General features: G+C 41.1%; 1 protein-coding gene across 1 annotated transcript; it reads left to right on the top strand.

Annotated features, from left to right (window-relative positions):
• On the top strand, window positions 1-24736 carry LOC311133057 (class I histocompatibility antigen, F10 alpha chain-like). Its single transcript, XM_084166487.1, has 8 exons — window positions 1-321; window positions 6733-6993; window positions 20994-21272; window positions 21684-21998; window positions 22261-22353; window positions 22674-22691; window positions 22967-23046; window positions 23174-24736. Exons 1-7 carry the CDS (start codon window positions 264-266, stop codon window positions 23014-23016), a joined length of 1074 nt encoding a protein of 357 aa, XP_084022613.1. The 5' UTR covers window positions 1-263; the 3' UTR covers window positions 23017-23046; window positions 23174-24736.
• Window positions 24737-25442: the final 706 nt, after the last annotated feature.

Genomic DNA, 25442 nt, shown 5'->3' with positions numbered 1-25442 from the left:
GTTATAGAAATGTATTATATCTTGGTGCGAACTGCGAACTATATTCAGAGTTTCTAAACCAACATCACGAGACTTCCGGGAACTATTCTGAAGAATACTAAGTAGACTAGGCCGGGGTTTGGCGTTTCTGGAGTCAATTGGAGGAGCAGTTTTAGCCTGTCTTTATACTTTATGTCTTTGACATATTTTCAGGTCATTTGTTCAGAACACCCCGGAAGCATTGGTAGAGACAACACATCAGACATCGAAAGACCAACGTCAACATGAAGGGTTTTATCCTTCTGTTCCTGGGAATAGGCCACCTTCATGAAGCATTTGGTGGTCAGTATAAAGTTTTATATATTGTCCTCTGTAGCTCAGCTGGTAGGCACGGCGCTTGTAACGCCAAGGTAGTGGGTTTGTTCCCCGGGACCACTCACACACAAAAATGTATCCACGCATGACTGTATGTCGCATTTCGTATCTCGACTATTTAGTTACTATAAGGCCTAATAGGCGAATGCAATTATATGGGCCTATGTGTTTACTTATTATCGTCACATTAGGCTTTTCTACTTTTACAAACTTTGTAAGCCTTTTCTTCCGAATCAATGACAGATAAAACAATTATAATTTAAAGATGCACAATGCATAAATCGCTCCGCCATTTCCTGGTTTTCTAAAATTCTAATAGTTCGCCTAATTTCAGTTTGTGGCAAAACAAGCAAGTATAGTGTAGAGAATCATTGTATCATCAAAACCGCTTTGAAATATATTTTCTATAACCATAAATATTGTACTTTCATCTGTTTGAAGCTTGTGTACAACCAAAACCGAAAGTCAATGACCAAAAACGAATATTGAGCCCGTGAAGCATAGAAATAGCGCACATAGAACAGATCTACCACTTCTTAGGGGGCTTTCACACCAATACTTCGTGCGGTTTTTCGAATTCTGGTGCGTTTACCCCTTTAGTTCGGTTCGTTTGGACTGGTGTGAACACTGTCCACACTCGGGAGCGCACCAAACACCGTACCGTGGTACGCTCAAAAAGGGTGGTCTCTGTCCTCTCCCAAGTGAGCCATGGTGTGGTTCATTACTAATGAGAACACAGCTTGGCTAAGGTCCGGACCAATCACAGGAAATAAACTACACATTGGCAGTTGAAAGAGGATAAACGCCTCTGAAATATGTGCTGACAATTATATAAAAGAGCAGCTAGAGAATACACATACAAATTATGCTTTTATTTAGTTTCCAATGGCCTAAGACATAATTCAATACCAATTTAGCCAATTCCTATTGTTAGAACACAATTTGCCTGGGCCGCTGTATGGGGCAGTTTGATATTCTCATCAGATCATGATTAATTACCTGATGGATCTTGCGTGATGGAAAATGGCCAGGGTGGCTATATGATGGACTAACACATCAGTGCTAGCCTTCTCCGTCTGGTACTAGCATCCCATCTACTGCTGTGATAGTGAACCACCACATTATACACAGCACACAGTCGGGACAAGCTCTCAAAATGCTCAGCTGTTTCGTTGAGGGTTCATTTTTGGTAGGAGTACCTAATTAAAAGTAATAACTAGATGGTCGCAACACATCGCATCTGATGATACATGATTGTTGTGGTGTGGGACTCCCCGCCAATTCTGTCCAATAAGTGAACTACCTGCCCGAACATATGGCTTTGTTTACAAATTGTGGTGCATTTGAAATGTGGCAGTGTGAAACCAACTGGACCAAATCTAAAACATACATTTCTATGGGAGTTTTGTCGGGTCGCCCAAAAAGTTGTATATTCCAGCTTTAAGTAATGTTATTATGATTGAATATGATTTGTGCAAACTTTTCCCTCTAGGCATTATATGACAATGAGGTCTATTATTAAGTCTGAACAGCCAGGGCCGGCTCAAGGCATAAGCAATATAAGCGGTCGCTTAAGGTGTCCGCATGCTTCAGTTTGGAAGTCAGCTAGGTGAACCCAACAAGTGTGCTCGCATACTCCCTTAAAATACCTACGCTTGAAAAACGAGACAGTCCTGCAGTCAGCATGCCAATTGCACACTCCCTCAAAGCTTGAGACATCTGTGGCATTGTGTTGTGTGACAAAACTGCACATTTTAGAGTGGCCTTTTATTGGCCCCAGCACAAGGTGCACCTGTGTAATGATCATGCCATTTAACCAGCTTCTTGATATGCTACACCTGTCCGGTGAATGGATTATCTTGGCAAAGGAGAAATGCTCACTAACAGGGATGTAAACAAATGTGTGTGCAAAATTTTAGAGAAATAATCATTTTGTGCATATGGACCATTTCTGGGATCTTTTATTTCAGCTCATGAAACATGGGACCATTACTTTACATGTTGTGTTTATATTTTTCAGTGTAGTTTGTATTCTGCGTAAATTATCCCTTTTAAAGAGGGTATAGTGTGTGTTTTGAAACAAGAACACTTATGCTCAGATGGACAAAGAGGTTCAAAGTTATTTATGCTAAGCATCCAATTTGCTGTTTGCAATGTTTGCAAATGGCTTTGAATTACTCTGCAGTATTTTCAGGTATCATAACATTTAATTGCATCTTTCAACCTTTTCAGTGGCATGTTGAAAGAGTCATACAGTAGTTGAGCATCTCAACTTATTTATACTTACCTGTACAAAATATAATTGGTTTGACTTGATTATGTACACTTGGGGCAACTGACATTCAGGAGAATGGATATTTACAAAATGTTCAGATAGAAACGTATTGTGTGATCAAATATGACTGTCGGATATATTGGAATAGTTTAGGAGATTGTGTGTGGTCTATTCATTCTATCTTCAACATGTAGTTCCAGATACAGCCCTGTCATTAGTTGGGGGAAAAACACACCACTTCATACAGCTATGACTTTTTCATAGCATGTTACGATAATTATTATAGCAGGTTAGAATACATTGGGTAAGATTACGAAAATGGTAGGGTTAGGGAAAATGCTCTCCTAACCTGCTATGAAAAGTCACTTGTATCGAAGTGGTGTGTTTTTAAGGAGTCTCATTAGTTGTAGGCAGTCAATCCAATAGTTTCAGAAAAGTAGTCACTTTCTGAGAAAAATTAGTAATTTTTGGGGGTCTGTATTCAAATATTTGTAGTCTCCTCCAAATGAACTATTTGTTCCCCTGGAAAAATAGTTACTTTCCATAAATCATAGTTAAAACTATAGTCCCAGATCTGGTGTGTGTGGGGACAGTGTGTGTGTGTGGGTATGTAGTGTATGTTCGTGTTTGTGTGAGTGAGTGTGTGCGTAGAGTCAGTGCAAAATCGGGTCAATGCAGATAGTCCAGGTAACCATTTGATTAACTATATATCAGTCTGATGGCTTGGGGATAGAAGCTGTCTCGGAGCAGGTTGGTCTGAGAGCCGATGCTCCGGTACCGCTTGCTGGACGGTGTCAGAGAGAACAATCTATGGCTTGGTGGATGAAGTCTTTGGCAATTTTTCGTTCCTTCCTCTGACACCGCCTGATATAGATGTCCAGGATGGCAGGGAGCTTGGCCCTAATGATGTACTGATGACCAGCCTTTCAAAGCACTTCCTGATGACAGATGTGAGGGCTACGGGACGATAGTCATTTAGGCAGGTTACCTTGGAGTTCTTGGGAACAGGGACAATGGTGGTCAGCTTGAAACATGTTGGGATTCCTCACTGGGACAAGCAGAGGTTGAAAATGTCAGTGAAGACACTTGCCAGCTGGTCTGCGCATGCTCTGAGAATGTACCTTTGTATTCCGTCTGGCCCAACGGCCTTGCGAGTGTTAACCTGCTTAAAGGTATTACTCACATGGCCTATAGCTTGCTCACTAACAACACTGGGGTGCTACTGACATATTCAGAAAAGAGGCTAAACAGTCAATTCTGCCACCTTTGAGAAACAGAATCGACCATTTACCTTCCTCTCTGAATATGATGTCAGCATCACCCCAGAGGACTGTGAACAATGACAGGTTTTGCACCTGCACTCTGCAGTGTTATTCCTACAAAAATCAAGAAAATGTAAATAAGCCATTAATAGACTGTCATAAAAGTATATTTTGATGCCAGAGCCCACAGTGAGTCACTGGGAGCTTTGGTTCATTAGAGCAGAGAAGACCAAAGACACATCATCATCATTAGTTGAGTGTGCGCTGAATCAAATAGAATAAACCACTTAGTAACTACCATCAGGGGATGAATACAGTATAAGGTCAAATGTAAAGTTGCTAAAAAGTAGTGTCATCTTATCTATCAGTCTTACAGTGATAGTGCTCTTTGGCTTGAGTTATTATCAATGTACTCACATTTACATTATTTATCAGACACTCTTATCCAGAGCTACTTACAGTAGGGAGTACATACATTTTCTTACTGGTCCCCCGTGGGATTCCAACCCAAAACCCTGGCATTGCAAGCGCCATGCTCTACCAACTGAGCCACACAAGACCATATCTTTTCGAAAGTATACATGCTGTACATTTGGAAGGGATGCCATGTTTTCACTTGTATACAGTCGTGGTCAAAAGTTTTGAGAATGACACAAATATAAATTTTCACAAAGTCTCAGTTTTTATGATGGCAATTTGCATATACTCCAGAATGTTATGAAGAGTGATCAGATGAATTGCAATTAATTGCAAAGTCCCTCTTTGCCATGAAAATGACCTTAATCCCCCAAAAACATTTTCACTGCATTTCAGCCCTGCCACAAAAGGACCAGCTGACATCATGTCAGTGATTCTCTCGTTAACACAGGTGAGAGTGTTGACGAGGACAAGGCTGGAGATCACTCTGTTATGCTGATTGAGTTAGAATAACAGACTGGAAGCTTTAAAAGGAGGGTGGTGCTTGAAATCATTGTTCTTCCTCTGTTAACCATGGTTACCTGCAAGGAAACACGTGCCGTCATCATTGCTTTGCACAAAATGGCTTCACAGGCAAGGATATTGCTGCTAGTAAGATTGCACCTAAATCAACTATTTATCGGATCATCAAGAACTTCAAGGAAAGAGGTTCAATTGTTGTGAAGAAGGCTTCAGGGCGCCCAAGAAAGTCCAGCAAGCGCCAGGACCATCTCCTAAAGTTGATTCAGCTGCGGGATCGGGGCACCACCAGTGCAGAGCTTGCTCAGGAATGGCAGCAGGCAGGTGGTAGTGCATCTGCACGCACAGTGAGGCGAAGACTTTTGGAGGATGGCCTAGTGTCAAGAAGGGCAGCGAGGAAGCCACTTCTCTCCAGGAAAAACATCAGGGACAGATTTATATTCTGCAAAAGGAACAGGGATTGGACTGCTGAGGACTGGGGTAAAGTCATTTTCTCTGATGAATCCCCTTTCCGATTGTTTGGGGCATCCGGAAAAAAGCTTGTACGGAGAAGACAAGGTGAGCGCTACCATCAGTCCTGTGACATGCCAACAGTAAAGCATCCTGAGACCATTCATGTGTGGGGTTGCTTCTCAGCCAAGGGAGTGGACTCACTCACAATTTTGCCTAAGAACACAGCCATGAATAAAGAATGGTACCAACACATCCTCCGAGAGCAACTTCTCCCAACCATCCAAGAACAGTTTGGTGACGAACAATGCCTTTTCCAGCATAATGGAGCACCTTGCCATAAGGCAAAAGTGATAACTAAGTGGCTCTGGGAACAAAACATCGACATTTTGGGTCCGTGGCCAGGAAACTCCCCAGACCTTAATCCCATTGAGAACTTGTGGTCAATCCTCAAGAGGTGGGTGGACAAACAAAAACCCACAACTTCTGACAAACTCCAAGCATTGATTATGCAAGAATGGGCTGCCATCAGTCAGGATGTGGCCCAGAAGTTAATTGACAGCATGCCAGGGCGGATTGCAGAGGTCTTGAAAAAGAAGGGTCAACACTGCAAATATTGACTCTTTGCATAAACTTAATGTAATTGTCAATAAAAGCATTTTGACACCTGGTAACATCTGACAAAAATATCTAAAAACACTGAAGCAGCAAACTTTGTGGAGACCAATACTTGTGTCATTCTCAAAACTTTTGACCACGGCTGTATATCACAGGTAATGACTCCACATAAATATCTGCCTGGGAATATCACATTGTTCCATTTCACAATACTGTTCTTAGTGTTCAGTGTCTCCATCTGTACATCAGACACTGATTCCAGATCATTCTCTTGATAAAACATTCTTGGTTCTCCATGTCTGATAAACAAAATGTGTAATATCTAGGGGTCACGTGCTGTTTTAGCAACTTTCCTTATAAATGTCACCCTGCCGTTGAACAAAAACACCTATTTTGGTACAAAGTAAAAGTGTTCAAAGTAATATTTATTTAACAACCAGTTTATTAAACAGTAGTGTGGAGAAACTAAAAAGTTAATATATGTCACGCCGACTCCCGCTCTACTAACCACCGGTCTGGGCACCATCATTACACGCACCGGCTCACCATCATTACGCACACCTGGACCTCATCATCACCTTGATTACTCTCCCTTTATTTAGCCCTCAGTAGCCTCAGTCATCAGGCACTATTGTTTTTTTTCACGTTCAGTACGCTTCTCCTGTTTTGTTTATCTGCCTTCTCTCATCATTAAACTCACCTTCTTTACCTGCTTCCTGAATCCAAGCGTAAACGCTACAGTATAGAGAAAATGTCAACCTCTGTTTAGCCTTTATGAGTTTGAAAAACAATTAGCTGTTAAGAATTCAACAATAACGTTTACTTTTTTTCCTCTAGTGACTCACTCCCTGAAGTATTTCTACACCGCATCTTCTGAAGTTCCCAACTTCCCAGAGTTTGTGGTTGTGGGGATGGTGGATGGTGTTCAGATGTTTTACTATGACAGCAACAGCCAGAGAGCGGTGCCCAAACAGGACTGGATGAACAAGCAGACAGACACACAGTACTGGGATAAGCAGACATGGACTTTATTGGTTTCCCAACAGACTTTCAAAGCTGACGTCGATAGTCTAAAGCAGAGTTTTAACCAAAGTGGAGGTAAGTCCTTAATCTTTACTTCATCTAATCAGTTGTGTTTGTGTAAACTGTAAAAATTCCTTATTCTAGGGGACAAGAATGCATCAGGATTAGAGAACTGATCACTAAAGTTACTGATCTAGAATGTCAGGGATGTACAGATCTGCCCCTCCTTTCCTGTTTCTGTTTCCTTCACACACAGCATTATTAGCTGACTTCAGTATTAGAAAACATCTAGCATGGCCTCCTTTGTTTCTTACTGTATGGATGGTCCCAATTCTTGCTCCTGGACACCAGCACAGCATTCAGTTTAAAACTACTGTTTTAAGTATATGAAGGACATACGACTATGACCATACCACTACTGTAAATGGCATTAAACTGCACACCATCTTTATCCACGTATGCCATTGGTAAGGTCACTCTCCAATTACCTGATTGGCAGGTTGGTGAATGTCAGATCTCTCTGTGATCTCTGCTTGAGATACATGTGCAAGTTTAATTAGTCAGTCAATACCTCAGTCAGACCCTCTTCTCTGCTCTGTGGGGCTTTCATGCTGTGTGTGTGTTATCTACACTGTCCAGCTGTGTGCTCCTCCTCTGTCCCCCACAGTAGAGCTGTAGTCTCCTCAGACTCTCTGAGTGTCTCTCTGATCTGATGGGACAGTAGAGAGAAGTAGAGCAGCAGAACATGATGATGATGATGATGATGATGTGTCTTTGGTCTTCTCTGCTGTAATGGACCAAAGCTCCCAGTGACTCCCTGTGGGCTCTGCAGCTGGAGCTGATCAGGCCTCTCAGGGGAACTCTCTTCTAGGGCTGACCCCATTTAGTCGACTGGTCGATTGTTTGGTTGATAGGCTGTTGGTCGACCGAGATTTCTTTATTTGAGCAGTTGCAAATTGTTTCGTTTTTTCCATGGTGCACAAGCCACCTGTCTGATTGGCTCCTGTCTCAGTAGACTAATCCATTGGGGGATGGCACAGTCCATCAAAGACATGTGCAATTGAAATTGTATATGTTTCTATTATCTAAGAATAATGGTGCAACACTAATAAATATATAATAATTTTATAACATGCATTTTCTCCCCGTTGGATAGCGGTCGCTGTCCGCGGTTCTGAAACATAATCTTCAGTGCGCCGTTGAATTGGCGCCTTTCCCTAAATGTTGCTTTATAAATCATCCATATATATCTACAGAAATAAGACAGATCCTGCTTCTGTTGCCTGTTTGAGTATTTATTTAATATCCTACTGATTCTGTGAGCACCAAGCCACATGCAACGGCAAAATGTCGGATTAAGCGATTTCACAAATTTGTCTGTTTTTAATATTTGCTATGCTTTTAAAAAGGCTTTACAATTTGTTCTCGTTAGAACAGACTATCTGGTATTACTTTTAATTTATTTAGGGTTGTTTAAACTGTTCCAAACAGGCAGAAAAATAATATTTTAATTTAACAGCACCTGTTTGTCACACAATATGCACACAGCTCTTGTTCCTACACCCTCCTTTTACTTGATCTCCTTCTTATTGTTATTATTAGAATTATTATTATGATCATCATTATAATAATAAGTAATGTCATTATCATTAGTAGGCTTCGTATAGTAGTAGCCTTGTATAATCACCATTGAGCTGTAGGGCTAAGAGCGCGTCCTGTTTATTCTTTATACCGTAAATTACTTAGGCCTATTTCAATATATAGGCTACTGTATCAATCAATCAATCATTTGTTCATGTCATCACACAGACGAGTCATTCATGCTTTGAAATGCAATCAAGCATTTTAGTTTTAAAACAAAATGCCAAAGGGAGCTTTGAATAATAGCCCACACAAGAAATAAACCGCAATTCACGAATGCATGGAACTGTTTTTAGTCTTTGCTGTATTAAAGGCTTTATATATAAATATATATATAAATAGTGAGAACAGACTCTCTGGTACACTAATAATTTATTTAGTGTTGTTTACACTTCCAAATGGTCAGAAAAAATAATATTGTAATCACACATAAACTCACACATTGCTTGCTCCTATACCCTCCTTTTTCATGATCTGCTGTAGTTTCAATAACTACCGTAATTTTCGGACTATAAGCCACGCCTTTTTTCCCATTTTTCGACCCTGCGGCTTATATAACGGTGCGGCTAATCTATGGATTTTTACAGCTAACGGCCACTAGAAGACCTCCTAAATCTATGGATTTTACAGGTTACAGTCCACCAACTTTAACTCTATGGGCTCTATGACCGGTCCGCGCCCCCCAACTTTAAGCGGCGGGCTCCAGCAGGAAAAGCTGGAGGCCGGAAAAGAGTGAGACAGGTAGCGCGCAAAAGTAAAAGTGGAACCGAGAGTGGTACGAGAGACAGAACGAGAGACAGAACGAGAGCAAGACAGACAGACATTACGAGAGTGAGACAGTTTGTCTCTTTCCCGACAATCCCCTCTGTGCACGAACCCTTACATATGGTAATTAAACATTAAAACACCTGCGGCTTATAGTCCAGTGCGGCTTATATATGTACACATCATTCAATATCATTCAATTTAGCTGCTGCGGCTTATACTCCGGTGCGCCTTATAGTGCGGAAAATACGGTAAGTCAAATGTCTTCCACACATCTGACTTCCCCTTTCCCTCCTGAGCAACAAGTAAACAGTCCCCTGTTTCAAGTTTATTTTTCACGTCCTCCGCATCCATTTTGCTGTGTTACGATGTTCTGAGTTTGTTATAACCAATTTATTGATGTGATTATGATAGGCTAGGGCTGGGTGATATATCGAATTCATTTGATTAATTCAAATGTATATTCTTGCGCGATATTCCAAATGCCTGTATCGCAAGAACCAATGTTTTGTTATTTTTTGTTTTTATGAGCGTTTATGTCTGCTTGTTCTCGTGTTGTATTTTTGGTCTCTTTTGCTCCTTCTGTGCTGTGTGCACCTCCCCATTTACACCAGAGATCTGTATATAATGAAGAGATCTGTACATCTTTCCGCCCTAACAATGGCAGTCGTTGTCCCAAAGGCGGGAAGGCAGGCGACAAGCTTAGGTCCAAAATAAGCCCATAGAAACTAATTGGTCTTATTTTGGACAGATTTTAGCCAAAGTGAAACCTCTCTCTTCGCCTCTTCCTCTATGGTTTACACACATCAAGCCCCTCCCCCAGCCTCTCACGCCAACAAGGTTAAGAGATCACATCTTCCTCTCTGACAAGCGGCTTCAACTCGCTATTTGCATTTGAGGTTTTCTCCAACAGAATCGGTCATATGGACACAAACACATGAAGACATTATTTTACTGTAATAGAGGAGACGTTCACTTTTCTCACAATACCCTTTTTATGTCTCAACTACTCAAATTGCGCGCAGAGCAGACAATACTAAAACGAGAGTATCAATGAACATTGATTCTGGAAAGTGAATGCTCAGTTTGTCGCGCGCGGCATTGGTGTACTGCTAGCAGCATTTTATCCAAAGACTGTTATACTAGCTGTCTAGTCTGTGTTTTATAAATGTGCAATAAGCATAAAACACAATTATACAAGGAATTGGCAACATTCTGAGAAATAAGGTAGACATCTTGATTTACACATCTGAACAAAGTAGACAGGCTAACATGCTTTTCCAACAGTTGGAGACAGACAGAAGGGTGTGTTCATAACAATTCAACTGTTCAACCTTGTTAGCTAGCAAAAATATCCAAGTTGGCTAAACTTCAAATATAAAGATTAGCTGGCTAATCACTAGCACATGGGCTTGAGAGACATTTGATGAGACCTGTGTTAATTTTCTAAGGCCTAATGCCTGCTACAAGAAGTTAGTCATTAATAGTGAATGTGCATTATGCATGGTTCTAGGTAAATTTGTAACAAAAAAGGGCATTTTCATGGACAGTCTTGAAAGCCAGATATTAAAAAAGCAGGTTAAACTATGTTGTTGAAATAATTAAATTATTAGTGAGTCTTATGGTTGTGAAAGGATTATATTTAGCCTAGGTACAACTTCACATGCCCTGCAATCATTAGATTATTGCTGACTGTTTGAAATGCAGTGTATTTGACATTTAATTGTACAACAACGCATATTTAGAGATATCAAAAATATTGATATATATATATCGTGAATCGAGATATTATTTTTAGTCCATATCACCAGCCTTATGATAGGCTATAGGTCAGGCCCTATTGGTCACGTCCATACGATGCATACCTGTTTCACGTAAAGAGAGCAAGAGTTGAGGGTATAGGGAATATTTTTCCTAAACAAATGAGGGATTTCGGTAACAACTTTTCAGTCAGAGAAACAAGTAAGAAACTAAATGTCTGTAATTATGTTGCAGCTTCAGCACGACGGACAGTGTGATAAACACTTGCTGTGTTGTGGTGCCTGTTCGCTGCAGCAGGGAGGAGAGAGAGACAACATGTGCCAGTCACAGGCACTCACTGCCATTTTATTAACACAGCGTGGCCACCTGACTCCCTCTTGAGTAATTTGTTTGTCTTAATTATTTCATTAAACATTGCGCTTAACCTTTTCAGGTGTGAGTTCCAAATATCTCTAACGGTCACCCCATTGTGAGGTTTTATTTGTGCGTGAAGTCAGAATGCACTCACTGTTCCGAAACGTGATTGTTAAGCAACAGGACAGTTATGCCTCGATCACACCTACAGCGTCATTGCATTTTGGTACATTAGAAGTACATTCATTTCCAATGGAATGCTGCGTTTGCCTTGCAGCATTGCATTGCAGAGGCAGTTGCAGTGCGTTACGTATGCATACAATTGTATGCATAGACTTGACAGAAAGTAGCAAAAGGTGAATGTTGAACTTTTGTTGCACACATATCCAGTAAAAAATATAGTCAGTTTACATAATAAAAAATAATTTATTTGAATGTTTTATTAATACATTTGCCAAGTAGCATACATATTATTTGTGGTCCTCTGTAGCTCAATTGGTAGAGCATGGCGCTTGTAACGCCAGGGTAGTGGGTTCGATCCCCGACACCACCCATACGTAAAAATTTATGCACACATGACTGTAAGTCGCTTTGGATAAAAGCGTCTGCTAAATAGTATATCATTATTATTATTTATTCGATGACATCTACAAATGTATTTGTGCCAGCCTAAAATATTATTTCTCTCCAAAATGCATAGTTTTGGAGGGAATTGCAATAATAAATAGTCAAGATAGTAGAGAGTAGGCACTTTCAACAATGAGACCAATGTTGAGGAAGGTGGTCTTGATCGCGCAGGTCTGTGTGGGTCCAGGGATGGTTGAAGTCCCGAAAGCAGGCAGGGGAGTCCCATTAACATTACATTTACATTTAAGTCATTTAGCAGACGCTCTTATCCAGAGCGACTTACAAATTGGTGCATTCAACTTAGGATAGCCAGTGGGACAACCACCCCCTTTGTTTTGTTTTTTGTTTTTTTAATGGGGGGTGGGGGAGGGGGGGGTAGAAGGATTACTGTTATACTATTCCAGGTATTCCTTAAAGAGGTAGGGTTTCAAGTGTCTCCGGAAGGTGGTCAGTGACACCGCTGTCCTGGTGTCGTGGGGGAGCTTGTTCCACCATTGAGGTGCCAGAGCAGCGAATAGCTTTGACTGGGCTGAGCGGGAACTGTGCTTCCGTAGAGGTAGGGGGGCTAGCAGGCCAGAGGTGGATGAACGTAGTGCCCTCGTTTGGGTGTAGGGTCTGATCAGAGCCTGAAGGTAAGGAGGTGCTGTTCCCCTCATTGCTCCGTAGGCAAGCACCATGGTTTTGTAGTAGATGCAAGCTTCAACTGGAAGCCAGTGGAGTGTGCAGAGGAGCGGGGTGACATGAGAGAACTTGGGAAGGTTGAACACCAGACGGGCTGCAGCGTTCTGGATAAGTTGTAGGGGTTTAATGGCACAGGCAGGGAGCCCAGCCAACAGCGAGTTGCAGTAATCCAGACGGGAGATGACAAGTGCCTGGATTAGGACCTGTGCCGCTTTCTGTGTAAGGTAGGGTCGTACTCTGTGAATGTTGTAGAGCATGAACCTGCAGGATCGGGTCACTGCATCAGTATTATACACACCTGGCATGGTACATCAGGAGAGCAGGAGCTCTAATTAAGGTTATACGACATACACTGTGTGCACAATTATTAGGCAAGTCAGTATTTTGACCATATCATCATTATTATGCATATTTCCCAACTCCAAGCTGTATAAACTGGAATGCTTATTGGATTTAAGCATATCAGGTGATGTGTATTTGTGTAATGAGGGAGGGTGTGGCCTAAGGAGATCAACACCCTATATCAAGGTGTGTAAAATTATTAGGCAGCTTCTTTTCCTCAGGCAAAATGGGCCAAAAAAGAGATTTAACTGACTCTGAAAAGTCAAAAATTGTAAAAAGTATTTCAGAGGGATGCAGCGCTCTTGAAATTGCTAAGATATGGGGGCGTGATCACAGAACCATCAAACGTTTTGTTGCAAATAGTCAACAGGGAAGAACCGTGTTGAGAAAAAAAGACGCAAATTAACTGCCAAAGATTTGAGAAGAATCAAACGTGAAGCTACCAGGAACCCATTATCCTCCAGTGCTGTCATATTCCAGAACTGCAACCTACCTGGAGTGCCCAGAAGTACAAGGTGTTTAGTGCTCAGAGACATGGCCAAGGTAAGGAAGGCTGAAACCCGACCACCACTGAACAAGACACATAAGTTGAAACGTCAAGACTGGGCCAAGAAATATCTGAAGACAGATTTTATGGAATGATGAGATGAGAGTGACTCTTGACGGACCAGATGGATGGGCCCGTGGCTGGATCAGTAACGGGCACGGAGCTCCACTTCGACTCAGACGCCAGCAAGGTGGAGGTGGGGTACTGGTATGGGCTGGTATTATTAAAGATGAGCTAGATGGACCTTTTCGGGTTGAAGATGGACTCAAACTCAACTCCCAAACCTACTGCCAGTTTTTAGAAGACACTTTCTTCAAGCAGTGGTACAGGAAAAAGTCTGCATCTTTCAAGAAGACCATGATTTTTATGCAGGACAATGCTCCATCGCATGCATCGAAGTACTCCACTGTGTGGCTAGCCAGTAAAGGTCTTAAAGATGAAAGAATAATGAGATGGATTGACCGAGAGCACTGTAGTTGTTCAATAATAAAATGAATCCTCAAACATACAACTTGCCTAATAATTGTGCACACAGTGTACAGTTACATTTTACATTCGTATGATAACAATGGGAAAGGCTAACCTACGGTCCATACAAATAGTACCGCGTTTTCCACCATCTTCACTGGTCTGACAACATGCAGTTGGAAAATAAACTAATTAGGAAGAGAATGGGTTTTTACTTTCATCTTGTCTTAGATCCAGTAGTGTAAAATACTTAAGTAAAAATACTTTAAAGTACTACTTAAGTATTTTTGTGGGTATCTGTACTTTATTATTTATATGTTTGACAACTTCTACTTTAACTTCACTACATTCCTAAAGAAAATCATGTACTTTTTACTCCATACATTTTCTCTCACACCCAAAAGTACTCGTTACATTTTTTATGCTTAGCCGGACCTTAAAATGGTCCAATTCACGCATTTCAAGAGAACATCCCTTGTCATCCCTACTGCCTCTGCGGACTCACTAAACACACAAGCTTTGTTTGTAAATTATGTCTGATTGTGCCCATGGCTATGCGTAAATAAAAAAAACATGGTTCGCATAATATAAGGAATTATTGAAATGATTTATACTTTTACTTTTGATACTTAAGTATATTTTAGCAATTACATTTACTTTTGATACTTAAGTATATTTGAAACCAAATACTTTTAGACTTTTACTCAGGTAGTATTTTACTGGGTGACTTTCACTTTTACTTGAGTCTTTTTCTATTATGGTATCTTTACTTTTACTCAAGTATGACAATTGGGTACTTTTTCCACCACTGCTTAGATCTGCAAAGGTGTAGGGAGGAAATAAGGAGATTAGGTCTAAATGAGATACGAATAAACAAATGAAACTGACTATGAAAAAATGGGAAAGAACATGACAGGTAGGTGTGTTATAAAATGTTTACAAAAATTAAAACAAGTATTGAAAGAGGTGTGTGTTTGTGCATGTATTTGTGTCTAAAAATACAAAAATGAATGTGTAGCTAAACACACAAATCACCTGTAATCTGTAAGAGAACAACAAGATCATGTATTGTTGTCACAACTGCAGACAGAGACAGGGACTACTCATAAAGCCTAGAGGTAGTAGGGGGACTTCAGACATGGCCATGAAGAGAGAGACGGCAGGGCACTGGAGGTCTGAGGTGCAGAGAGGACTGGAGGAGAGGTGTGTGTGTGTCTGACAAAACTAAAAGTGGATGTGTAGCCACAATACAGGTAAACACACATTTCACCTTTAGTCACAGAACAAGAGCATCTGAATTCTCCGGTGTGTGAGTTTCAATTCAGTACATTTTCATGCAATCTATGTACGACTAATAATGAATGCTGTCCTAAGTATTGAGTAACTATTTACCTTATGAATTCCATTAATTTTATACTCAAAAAGCCTACTAACAAGGACATAGTAAGCAGAATAAGGACAGTTGGAAAATCTCCGTTGCATTTAATTGATTCCTCGCGTCCTCTCTCCTCACCTCTCGCTCAAAACCCATTGGAGAAGAAGGTCAGCGTGAAGGAACCTGACATTCCCTCTCTCTGACCTCCTCCTCCAATGGGCTTTGAGAAGGAGGCGAGGAGAGAGGACGTGAGTCAAGGAAATACAGTTTAGATTCTCCCATGGAGAGAGAGAGAGAGAGAGAGTAATACAGACAGTCAACCCACCCCCTCACCAGTCTGCCAGCCTTCTCCCCTCTATCTGCCTCTGCTCCATCCCTATGGTTAGCCACCACCTTTCATCTCGACAGCCTCCTCAGGCAGAGGGAGATAAAAGGGCGGGGCACTGGAAATGGGAGGTGCCTCGAGGAGAAGAGCAGAGTCTCGTATAATGTGTAGCAATAACACTGCTAAACAAACTAATGGTCCCTGGACGTCATGGACCAGTCCATGGAACATAACTTCACAAAAAGTTTCAACACCATGGTTTTCAGGTGGTTTTAAATGAAATAAATACATTCGCCTTTTGTTTCGTAAGAGACCAACGAGCATCTGTGAATTCTCCGGTGTGTGAGTTTCAATTCAGTCAATTCAGAAATCTATGTAACACTAATAATGAATGCTATCCTAAAAATGTTGTAACAATTGACTTTATGAAATGACTGAATTTAAATGGCATTGACACGTGTGAAAGGAAAGGTACAATGAGGGAGGTCAAAACAACAACTCCTCTCCTCTTCCTGTCCTTCCTGTGAGCTGGTCGGCTAATTTGACTCCATCTACATCTTATTACATAATATAACACCATAGAAGGTGAGATTTATGTTAACTAAATACTGCTTGTATAGTGTAGTTAGTGGCATAAATATTGGAACAGTGTGGTAAAGTTGGTAATACTTGCTGTTTACTCATGGAAATTGTATTTCAGATCAAAGGATGAATATGACAGGCAAATATTTAGACAGCAAACTGTTGTTTCAGGGTATTTTCTAATCCAGAAACAACAGCTATACATTTTCCTCATATTAATCCATTGATCTGAAATACCAATTAGCCTACATGAGTATACTGCAAAAATGACCTACTTTACTTCACTGTCGCAATACTTATAACACTACCTGTGTTGTGGGGGGGAAAACGCACCCTTGAACTCGGCTTCGAAAAGCAGCTGATGAATTTGAACCTTGACTGCTGCTTTTCTTGGCTGAGGCAGCCTCTTCAGGGTTGGCATGGCAACGAGGGTCTCTTCATCCTCCTCCCTGTGAGCATCAGGTTGGGCTGCATCCCTCTCGACGGCTTGGAGGAGCCTCTGCTGAAATGAGTTGAGTGGATCTGGGGGCTGGTACCTCCGATGACGCCTGGTGTGACGATGTTCCTCTTCGTTTCTCTCCCCATTTGTCTCCACGGCCACATCCTGTTCAACTAGGTCCTCAGTGGTCACTTCCGTCAAGGTCATAATAATCTCACCGGGTCCCAGATCCAGCGGTGCTTCCTCCATTTCAGCATCTTCCATGGCTGCACCGGTGGTGGTCATACTTGTGGATGACGTAGACGTCGTGGAGGGTCTCGTTGCACCGGTGGTGGCGGTGGTCGCACTTGTAGATGACGTAGAGCGTCTCACTGCACTGGTGGAGGCGGTGGTCGCATTTATAGATGACGTAGAGGGTCTTGATGCACCGGTGGCGGCGGTGGTCGCATTTATAGATGACATAGAGGGTCTTGATGCACCGGTGGCGCCCGCACTTGTGGATGACGTAGAGGGTCTGGCTGTAAAATTGCCACTCATTGCCCTAGGCACAATAAATGGATCCAGAAAAGAAAGAATGTGGCAGAAGCGCCAAGGCTGCTGGCCTGAAGCTGCTGACCCAGACCTCTTCTTCTCTTTCTCTGCCCTTCTCTCTCTGATACCTGTCCCTGAGTCCTCTCCACTTCCTCCTACAGTCTTCTTCTACATAGACATGAACATGATAAGCCAAAGCACCACCTAGCATAACTATAATTATTAGATAGCTATCATGGACATGTCACCTACTGTACACAAAGACACACACACAAGGTTATCTAACCAAATGATCAGGGGTAGTATCTACCATCATTTCTATCACTATTTATCTCACACACACACACACACACTCTCACATGCACACTCACACACTCTCTCACATACACACTCACACTCTCTCACACAAATGGTTATTTGGCCAAATTATCATGGGTAGTAACTAGCATAATTTATATTACTATTTCTCTCTCTCTCACACACACACACACACTTCACTAGCTAGCTAGCCACATCTAGAACAAGCTCACTACTAAACTGACCTGGCGATCCTGTCGTGTTTATGTCCATGTAGCTGTCAGCAGTTATGTCAAGAAGACACGGTTTTGAGGATACTGCGAAAATTATTCTCTCCTCCATGTGTCTAACAACCTCATGCGACCGCCTGCAACACGTGTGTAGATACCTGCATTCAGTATAGTTGCGTAGCTGCGCAAAATGTTATGCAGAATTGATGCAATGACGCTGTTGGTGTGATCAAGGCGTTAACCCGCGTTTCCCTCGAACCAAGGCACGCTGCCTGCTAATTATCTGTAGTTTCAACTTTTATATAGTTTTATTTTCTAACAATGGTTTGAATTGAAGTGTGTTCCACCTCCTCATTAATTCACATAGAAGTAGCCCGTTTCACTGTTGCAGACAATTTGTTTGAGGCATTATTATTATGATCATTATTATTAAGTAATGTCATTATCATTAGTAGGCTTAGTATAGCAGCCTTGTATAACCACCATCAAGCTGTAGGCCTAAGGGCGCGTCCTGTTTAGCTGTGTTAATACCGTAACTTACTTAGGCTTATATTTCAATAAATAGGCTACTGTATCAATCAATCATTAGTTCATGTCATCACACAGACGAGTCATTCATGCATTGAAATGCAATGAAGCGTTTTAGTTTTTTAACAAAATGCCAAAGGGAGCTTTGAATAATTAGCCTAAACAATAAATGAACCGCAATTCGCAAATGCATGCAACTGTTTTTAGCCTTTGCTGTAATAACGTCTTTATATACTGAACAAAAATATAAACGCAACTTTTAACAATTTCAAAGATTTTACTGAGTCACAATTTAAATACATTAATTAGGCATTAATCTATGGATTTCAGATGACTGGGAATAAAGATTTGCATCTGTTGGTCACAGATACCTTTAAAAAAAAGGTAGGGGTGTGGATCAGAAAACCAGTCAGCATCTGCTGTGACCACCATTTGCCTCATGCAGCACGACACATCACCATAGAATTGATCAGGTTGTTGAGTTTGGCCTGTGGAATGTTGTCCCACTCCTCTTCAATGGCTGTGCGAAGTTACTAGATATTGGCCGGAACTGGAACATGCTGTCGTACACGTCAATCCAGAGCATCCTTGCGACATGGGGCCGTGCATTATCATGTTGAAACATGAGGTGATGGCGGCGGATGAATGGCACGACAATGGGCCTCAGGATCTCGTCACGGTATCTCTGTGCATTCAAATTTCCATCGATAAAATGCAATTGTGTTCCTTGTCCATAGCTTATGCCTGCCCATGCCATAACCCCACCGCCACCATGGGGCACTCTGTTCAAAACGTTGACATCAGTAAACCGCTCGCCCTCACGACACCATACACGTGGTCTGCGGTTGTGAGGCCAGTTGGACATACTGCCAAATACTCTAAAATGACCTTGGAGGCAGCTTATGGTAGAGTAATGAACATTAAATTCTCTGGCAAATAGCTATGTTGGATATTCCTGCAGTCAGCATGCCATTTGCACGCTCCCTCAAAACTGGCATTGTGTTGTGTGACAAAACTGCATTTGTAGAGTGGTCTTTTATTGTCCGCAGCGCAAGGTACAAGTATGTAATGATCATGCTGGTTAATCAGCTTCTTGATATGCCACACCTGTCAGTTGGATGGATTATCTTGGCAAAGCAGAAATGCTCACAAACAGGGATGTAAACACATTTGTGCAGAAATTTGACAGAAAAAAGCTTTTATTTCAGAGCATGAAACATGGGGCCAACACTTTAGATGTTGCATTTATATTTTTGTTCAGTGTATATAATTTATATACTTTGTTTTTCTTCGTTAGAACAGACTCTGGAACACTTATAATTTATATATAAATGTATATCCAAATGGCTGTAATTATGTTGCAGCTTCAGCACCACGGACAGTGTGATAAACACTTGCTGTGTTGTGGTGCCTGTTCACTGCAGCAGGGAGGAGAGAGAGACAACGTGCGCCAGTCACAGGCACTCACTGTCATTTTCTTAACACAGCGTGGCCATCTGACTCCCTCTTGAGTCATTTGTTTGTCTTCATTATTTCATCAAACAGTGAGTTTAAAGCATCAGACAAGCACAGTTCAAACACATAAGATGTGTCTATATTTGGAAAAATACACGTTTTGACATTTTGACCAATCGATTGGTTGAAGGAACAGACTACTCTCAGTCGACCAATATTTTTTTAGTAGGGGACAGCCCTACTCTCTACGCACTCACCTGTCACCCTCAGGATCTGGGGATCACACACAGCTCCAGTAGACTCACATCCCCAAGGGCGGCAGATAGCTTAGTGGTTAAGAGCGTTGTGCCAGTAACCGAAAGGTCGCTGGTTCTAATCCCCGAGCCGACTAGGTGAAAAATCTGTCGATGTGCCCTTGAGCAAGGCCCTTAACCCTAATTGCTCCTGTAAGTCGCTCTCGATAAGAGCGTCTGTTAAATGACTATGCATTTCAACCAATCGATTGTTTGAAGGAACAATCTCTGCACCAGAAGACTCCCTCAGTCAACCAAGATTTTCTTTAGTCAGGGACAGCCCTACGCTCTACACACTCACCTGTCACCCTCAGGATCTGGGGATCACACACACACATCTCCAGTAGACTCACATTATTGAGAGATAATCTTCCTCATGTTAGTCTCTCCATCTCTCTCTCCTTTTGTTCCTGACTGAACAGTGGATCCTCTCTCTCTTCCTCTATTTATCTCTGACATGATCACTAGAGGACAGTTCATTTATCAACAGTGTTTTATTCATTTAAACACCTCACTGAAAACGACAGTGTTACACAACATCCATTTGTTAGAATAACACTACTGTACTGAACACAATGTGTATCTTGAACACAGTAGATAGAACCAAGCCAACATCAGCTGGTGTAGAATAGATCCACTCTCTCTGAGGCTCCTCATCAACTCTGTCTCTGTGGTGAAGGTGTGACATCATCACCACACTGTAGAGGTCTGAGCTGGATCTCTCTGTTTTATTCCAGTCTGGTTGAACAACTAATACATGATGATAGAGATCCCACTGGCAGACTGAATCTGGAGAACAGATTGCACAATGTTGCTGACCTTTTTCTCTTTCAGGATACCACTATATCCAGTATATGTATGGCTGCTCATGGGATGATGAGACTGGAGAAGCAGATGGGTTTAGACAACTGGGTTATGATGGGGAGGACTTCCTTGGGTACGACATGAAGAGGTTCACTTGGATCGCTCCTAAACAGCAAGCTGTGATCTCTCAGCAGAAGTTGAACAGTGACCAATCTGGACTGATATTATGGAAGAACTACATCTCCCAGACCTGCATTGACTGGCTGAAGAAGTATCTGGACTATGGGAAGAGCACTCTGCAGAGGACAGGTACAGAGACACATGACATAGCTCGACTTACACAGGAATTATGTGATATTTCATAATCAGGAATCATTTCAAAATCAATTGTTTTTAAGAGACATGAAATTGTTGTTTTGAATGACAATAGTATTGTCTTTATCATTTAACTGTCATTTTCTCTCTACTGCTACCCTCTCTGTCTTTTTCTCTCTACTGCTACCCTCTCTGTCATTTTCTCTCTTCTGCTACCCTCTCTGTCATTTTCTCTCTATTGCTACCCTCTCTGTCTTTTTCTCTCTACTGCTACCCTCTCTGTCTTTTTCTCTCTACTGCTACCCTCTCTGTCATTTTCGCTCCCATCTCTATCTGTGTGCGTCTGTCTATTCCCCCTCTCAACACTACACTACACTCTCTCCCTTACCCCTTCTCTCTCTCCAGTCCCTCCCTCAGTGTCTCTGCTCCAGAAGACCCCCTCCTCTCCAGTGACCTGCCACGCTACAGGTTTCTACCCCAGTGGAGTCATGGTGATCTGGCAGAAAGACGGACATGATCAGCATGAAGATGTGGAGACTGGAGAGACTCTCCACAACGATGATGGAACCTTCCAGAAAAGCGTCCACCTCACAGTGACGCCTGAGGAATGGAAGAACAACAAGTATCAGTGTGTGGTTCAGGTCACTGGTATCAAGGAGGACTTCATCAAGGTTCTGACTGAGCCTGAGATCCAGACCAACTGGGGAAAGACCAACAGGGGTAAGAGGGAGATGGATTCAAATATACGCTATACCCAACCCTCCTACTGAATGTGCCCAATATTCCTAATTTAAATTCACTTACCTGCTTAGTAACACTACCTTTCTGACTGCATGTTCTCATTGACCTCCTGACCTTTTATTAACATTGAGGGATGCTGCTTGTAGTTCATTTGAGATAGACATGTACCATCTAGCACTGTAGTCTGAATGCTCTGTTCTGATGATTACATGTGCAAATGACCCAAACACCAATGGTTCAGCCCTCATCATTGGAGTAGCTGTAGCTCTCCTGGCCGTTGTTGCTGTTGTTGTTGGGGTCGTCATTTGGAAGAAGAAAAACAAGAACAAGAAAGGTGTGAGGAGAGAAAGACCTCTTTCTATTGTCATATGTAGGATACACTGTCATCTTAGATATTATCAGCTGTGATATAGTTAGTAGTTTAGAAGTAGTAGTCATAGTACTTGTTTACAAGCAATAGTATTGTACAGTGTAGTTAGTGATGGTAGAAGTATGTTTGATCTGATTCATGTAAATAAAGAGTCACGTTGTCAGTTAGGTTGTATGTGATGTCTGCAGTAGGAATACAGGATTCAGAATACTCTCAAACATGTTCTCTTGTAATATTCCACCAAATCAGAGTCAATAATAACATCACGTTTATCTCTGTTTCAGGCTTTCTTCCAACCAGCAGTAAGTGGGGACCTTCATGTTGTTCGCTATTCTAAAAAGATCACAGATTGTTTGTTTTGTGTTTGACTGTGTCCATTTAAGGATGTGGTTGAGTCTCTTTTCCTTGTAGATTATGATACTGGTTCAAACTTAGATGTCAATTGATGTAGCTACTTAGTTAATACGGAAGGTTTTATTTACCCTGAACCATGCATTAGGAACTTGTAAATGAACCTAAACTCATTATATCTTTCAATCAGTCTATTTTTCTTACATTGCTTTCATTTCTGTTTTAGCTTCCGACACTGACTCTGACAACTCTGGGAAAGGATTCCAAAAGACTTGAGAGACCTCTCTGCACTTCTGTAACATCAGAGTAAGTCACTTCAGGTGTCCTCATATTAATGAGCAAACTAGAGAAACAACCACTACCACACTGGAACACACTGCTACTGTTTGGAATGGGTTTATGTGTGTAACCCCTCTCTTCTCATGTGTTTTAGGAAGGAGCTGAAGAGGACAGGAACTAAATGGAAACAACAAACATTGAACTTCCCAAGAACGTAACACATACGTATACTTACACACACATCAGTCTCACACATACACCTTTCTCACACACAAGCTCACACACACACTGTAAACACAGAATCCATATATAAAAAAAAATCTGCTGTCAGAAATATTCTTTGGTGATTTCCTTTAAACCGTTTTACTTTCATTTAATCCATGGTTTGGCTTTTTAAAAGTTGTGCTGTAATTTTGTTGAATTATATAATGTAATATTGCCATGGTTTGGCTTTTTAAAAGTTGTGCTGTAATTTTGTTGAATTATATAATGTAATATTGCCACTGTGTGATAGACGTATCTCAGTCTTACAGGTATAATAGAATCAATGGAACGCCATGAAAGTTTCTGGAAAGGATTAGATTGTTGAGCGATGTTAAATTAAGATCTGAATTTATATTATTCTACAAATAAAACATACATTTGTTTGTTTTTCCCCTAAGTGAAGCCACCAAAACAATCACATTTAAAAGATATTGCTGTAAACTGGAAAAACATCATTATTTTGTTTGAATGTGTAGTGTAGCTGCACATATATGTACGTTTTGGTGGTATAAGATACAGTAATTGTGTGACATGTTATAACTTTGCTCACACTAACTTGTTTAATTGCATGGCCATAAGCCAGACAAGGCCTATCCACATGTTCCATTTGTAAATGTTTCTCTTTTAACGGAAGTGACTTTATTTTTCGAGCTGTTTTGATTTTATGATACATTTGATTTATGATGGGATTTAACACTTTTTGACTGTACGTTCTGTAGAAATAAGTTGGTGATGGGGCAAGTGAACATGTATTTTATTGCAAGTGTAAATGTGATCCATTTAAGAGATACATAATCAACCAGCCAAACAAGACAAATTAGAGACCAAATTCATGCATTCTGTAATAATGTTCTTACACCTTTCAATAAAGTCTACAAAATTGGAATGAAAGTGTCATACTGGGCCTTTTAATCATGTTTGCTGTAAGATATTATGTTCTAAACAGCAAAGGACTTGAAGTGGAACAATATCATTTTGTAAATGGGCTTAAAAAGAAGTAACATAGATTTTGATGACCTGTATGAAAAATTATGGGGTAGCAGGTAGCCTAGCGCTTAAGAGCGTTGGGCCAGTAACCGAAAGGTTACTGGTTTGAATCCCTGAGCAGACTATGTACACATCTGTCAACGTGCCCTGGAGCAAGGCACTTAACCCTAATTGCTCCTCTAAGTCTCTCTGGATAAAAGCGTCTGATATGTAAATGTTTTTATAAAATGCTTCTTAGAAAGGGGGATAATCTCTACACTGTTTCGGCACCTATTTCAGTCCAAGTCAAGCACGGGCGTAACTAAATAGGTGCCGATACTCATTTTGGGTGTGGTACTGTTTACTTGTAGGTGTAGGAGTTCCACAATTATTTTGTAACAATATAATAGGCATTTGGATAAATAACATTCTAGATATTTTGTTGACCTGTATGAAAGATGTTTGAATAAAATGCTTATTAAAATAGAGGATCGTCTATACACTTTCTATTTTGTCCTGAACATTATATGATAGAGATTAGAATAAATCATGTTCAGTATCTTCACTTGTCTGGAGGTCCACAGCACTGCTCATTTTCATTCTCTTCTAATCAGGGACTGATTCAAACCTGGAAAACCAGGTGAGTGAACTCTGACCTATGAAACAAATCATATTTATTGATCAATAAACTGCCAGGGAGAACAGAGCAGCTGTGGCAGTACTTCTGCCCTCTAGAGCTGAAATGTAATAGCCCATCATATGGTATTCACCAAGACCTGTTGCACAGAATCCTGCCTGGCAACAGGTGATATCAACGTTGGTAATACTATTTTATGGAATGTAGTTGCTATAAGGGATTTAATTCTCTTTTTATAACATACTGGGCCCTATAGTATACTCCCCATGTAACTACTGCACACACTATTCATATCCACAGTGACTCATTTATCAAGCTGAGAAAATGAACATAATATGGGAGAAATAGGCTACTTCAGGTTTTATGGCAAATTCATTCCATTAATTTAAAACTTCCTCTGATAGCACAAACATTTTGTTTGTAGAATTTCATTTGTACAATGAACTCCTATACTAAGGTGGACATTTACGGAAGGGTGCCAACCAAACGATACCCGGGCAAACACATCTGACTGGTTTTGGGACATATTTGTGTTTCAGGAAACAGTTTGTTGGAG

Source organism: Coregonus lavaretus (genome assembly GCF_964263955.1).
Source record: "Coregonus lavaretus genome assembly, chromosome: 7".
In the NCBI taxonomy this organism is placed as follows: domain Eukaryota; kingdom Metazoa; phylum Chordata; class Actinopteri; order Salmoniformes; family Salmonidae; genus Coregonus; species Coregonus lavaretus.
The sequence above is the reverse complement of the archived record's forward strand: the minus strand, read 5'-3'. Positions and strand labels throughout refer to the sequence as shown.

Excerpts from the sequence above, each read along its gene's own strand:
- LOC311133057 (XM_084166487.1), top strand. The coding sequence starts at position 264 with ATGAAGGGTTTTATCCTTCTGTTCCTGGGAATAGGCCACCTTCATGAA. Across the intron at positions 21,273-21,683 it reads GAGCACTCTGCAGAGGACAG|TCCCTCCCTCAGTGTCTCTG; the intron begins GTACAGAGACAC and ends CTCTCTCTCCAG. Across the intron at positions 21,999-22,260 it reads CTGGGGAAAGACCAACAGGG|CCCTCATCATTGGAGTAGCT; the intron begins GTAAGAGGGAGA and ends CCAATGGTTCAG.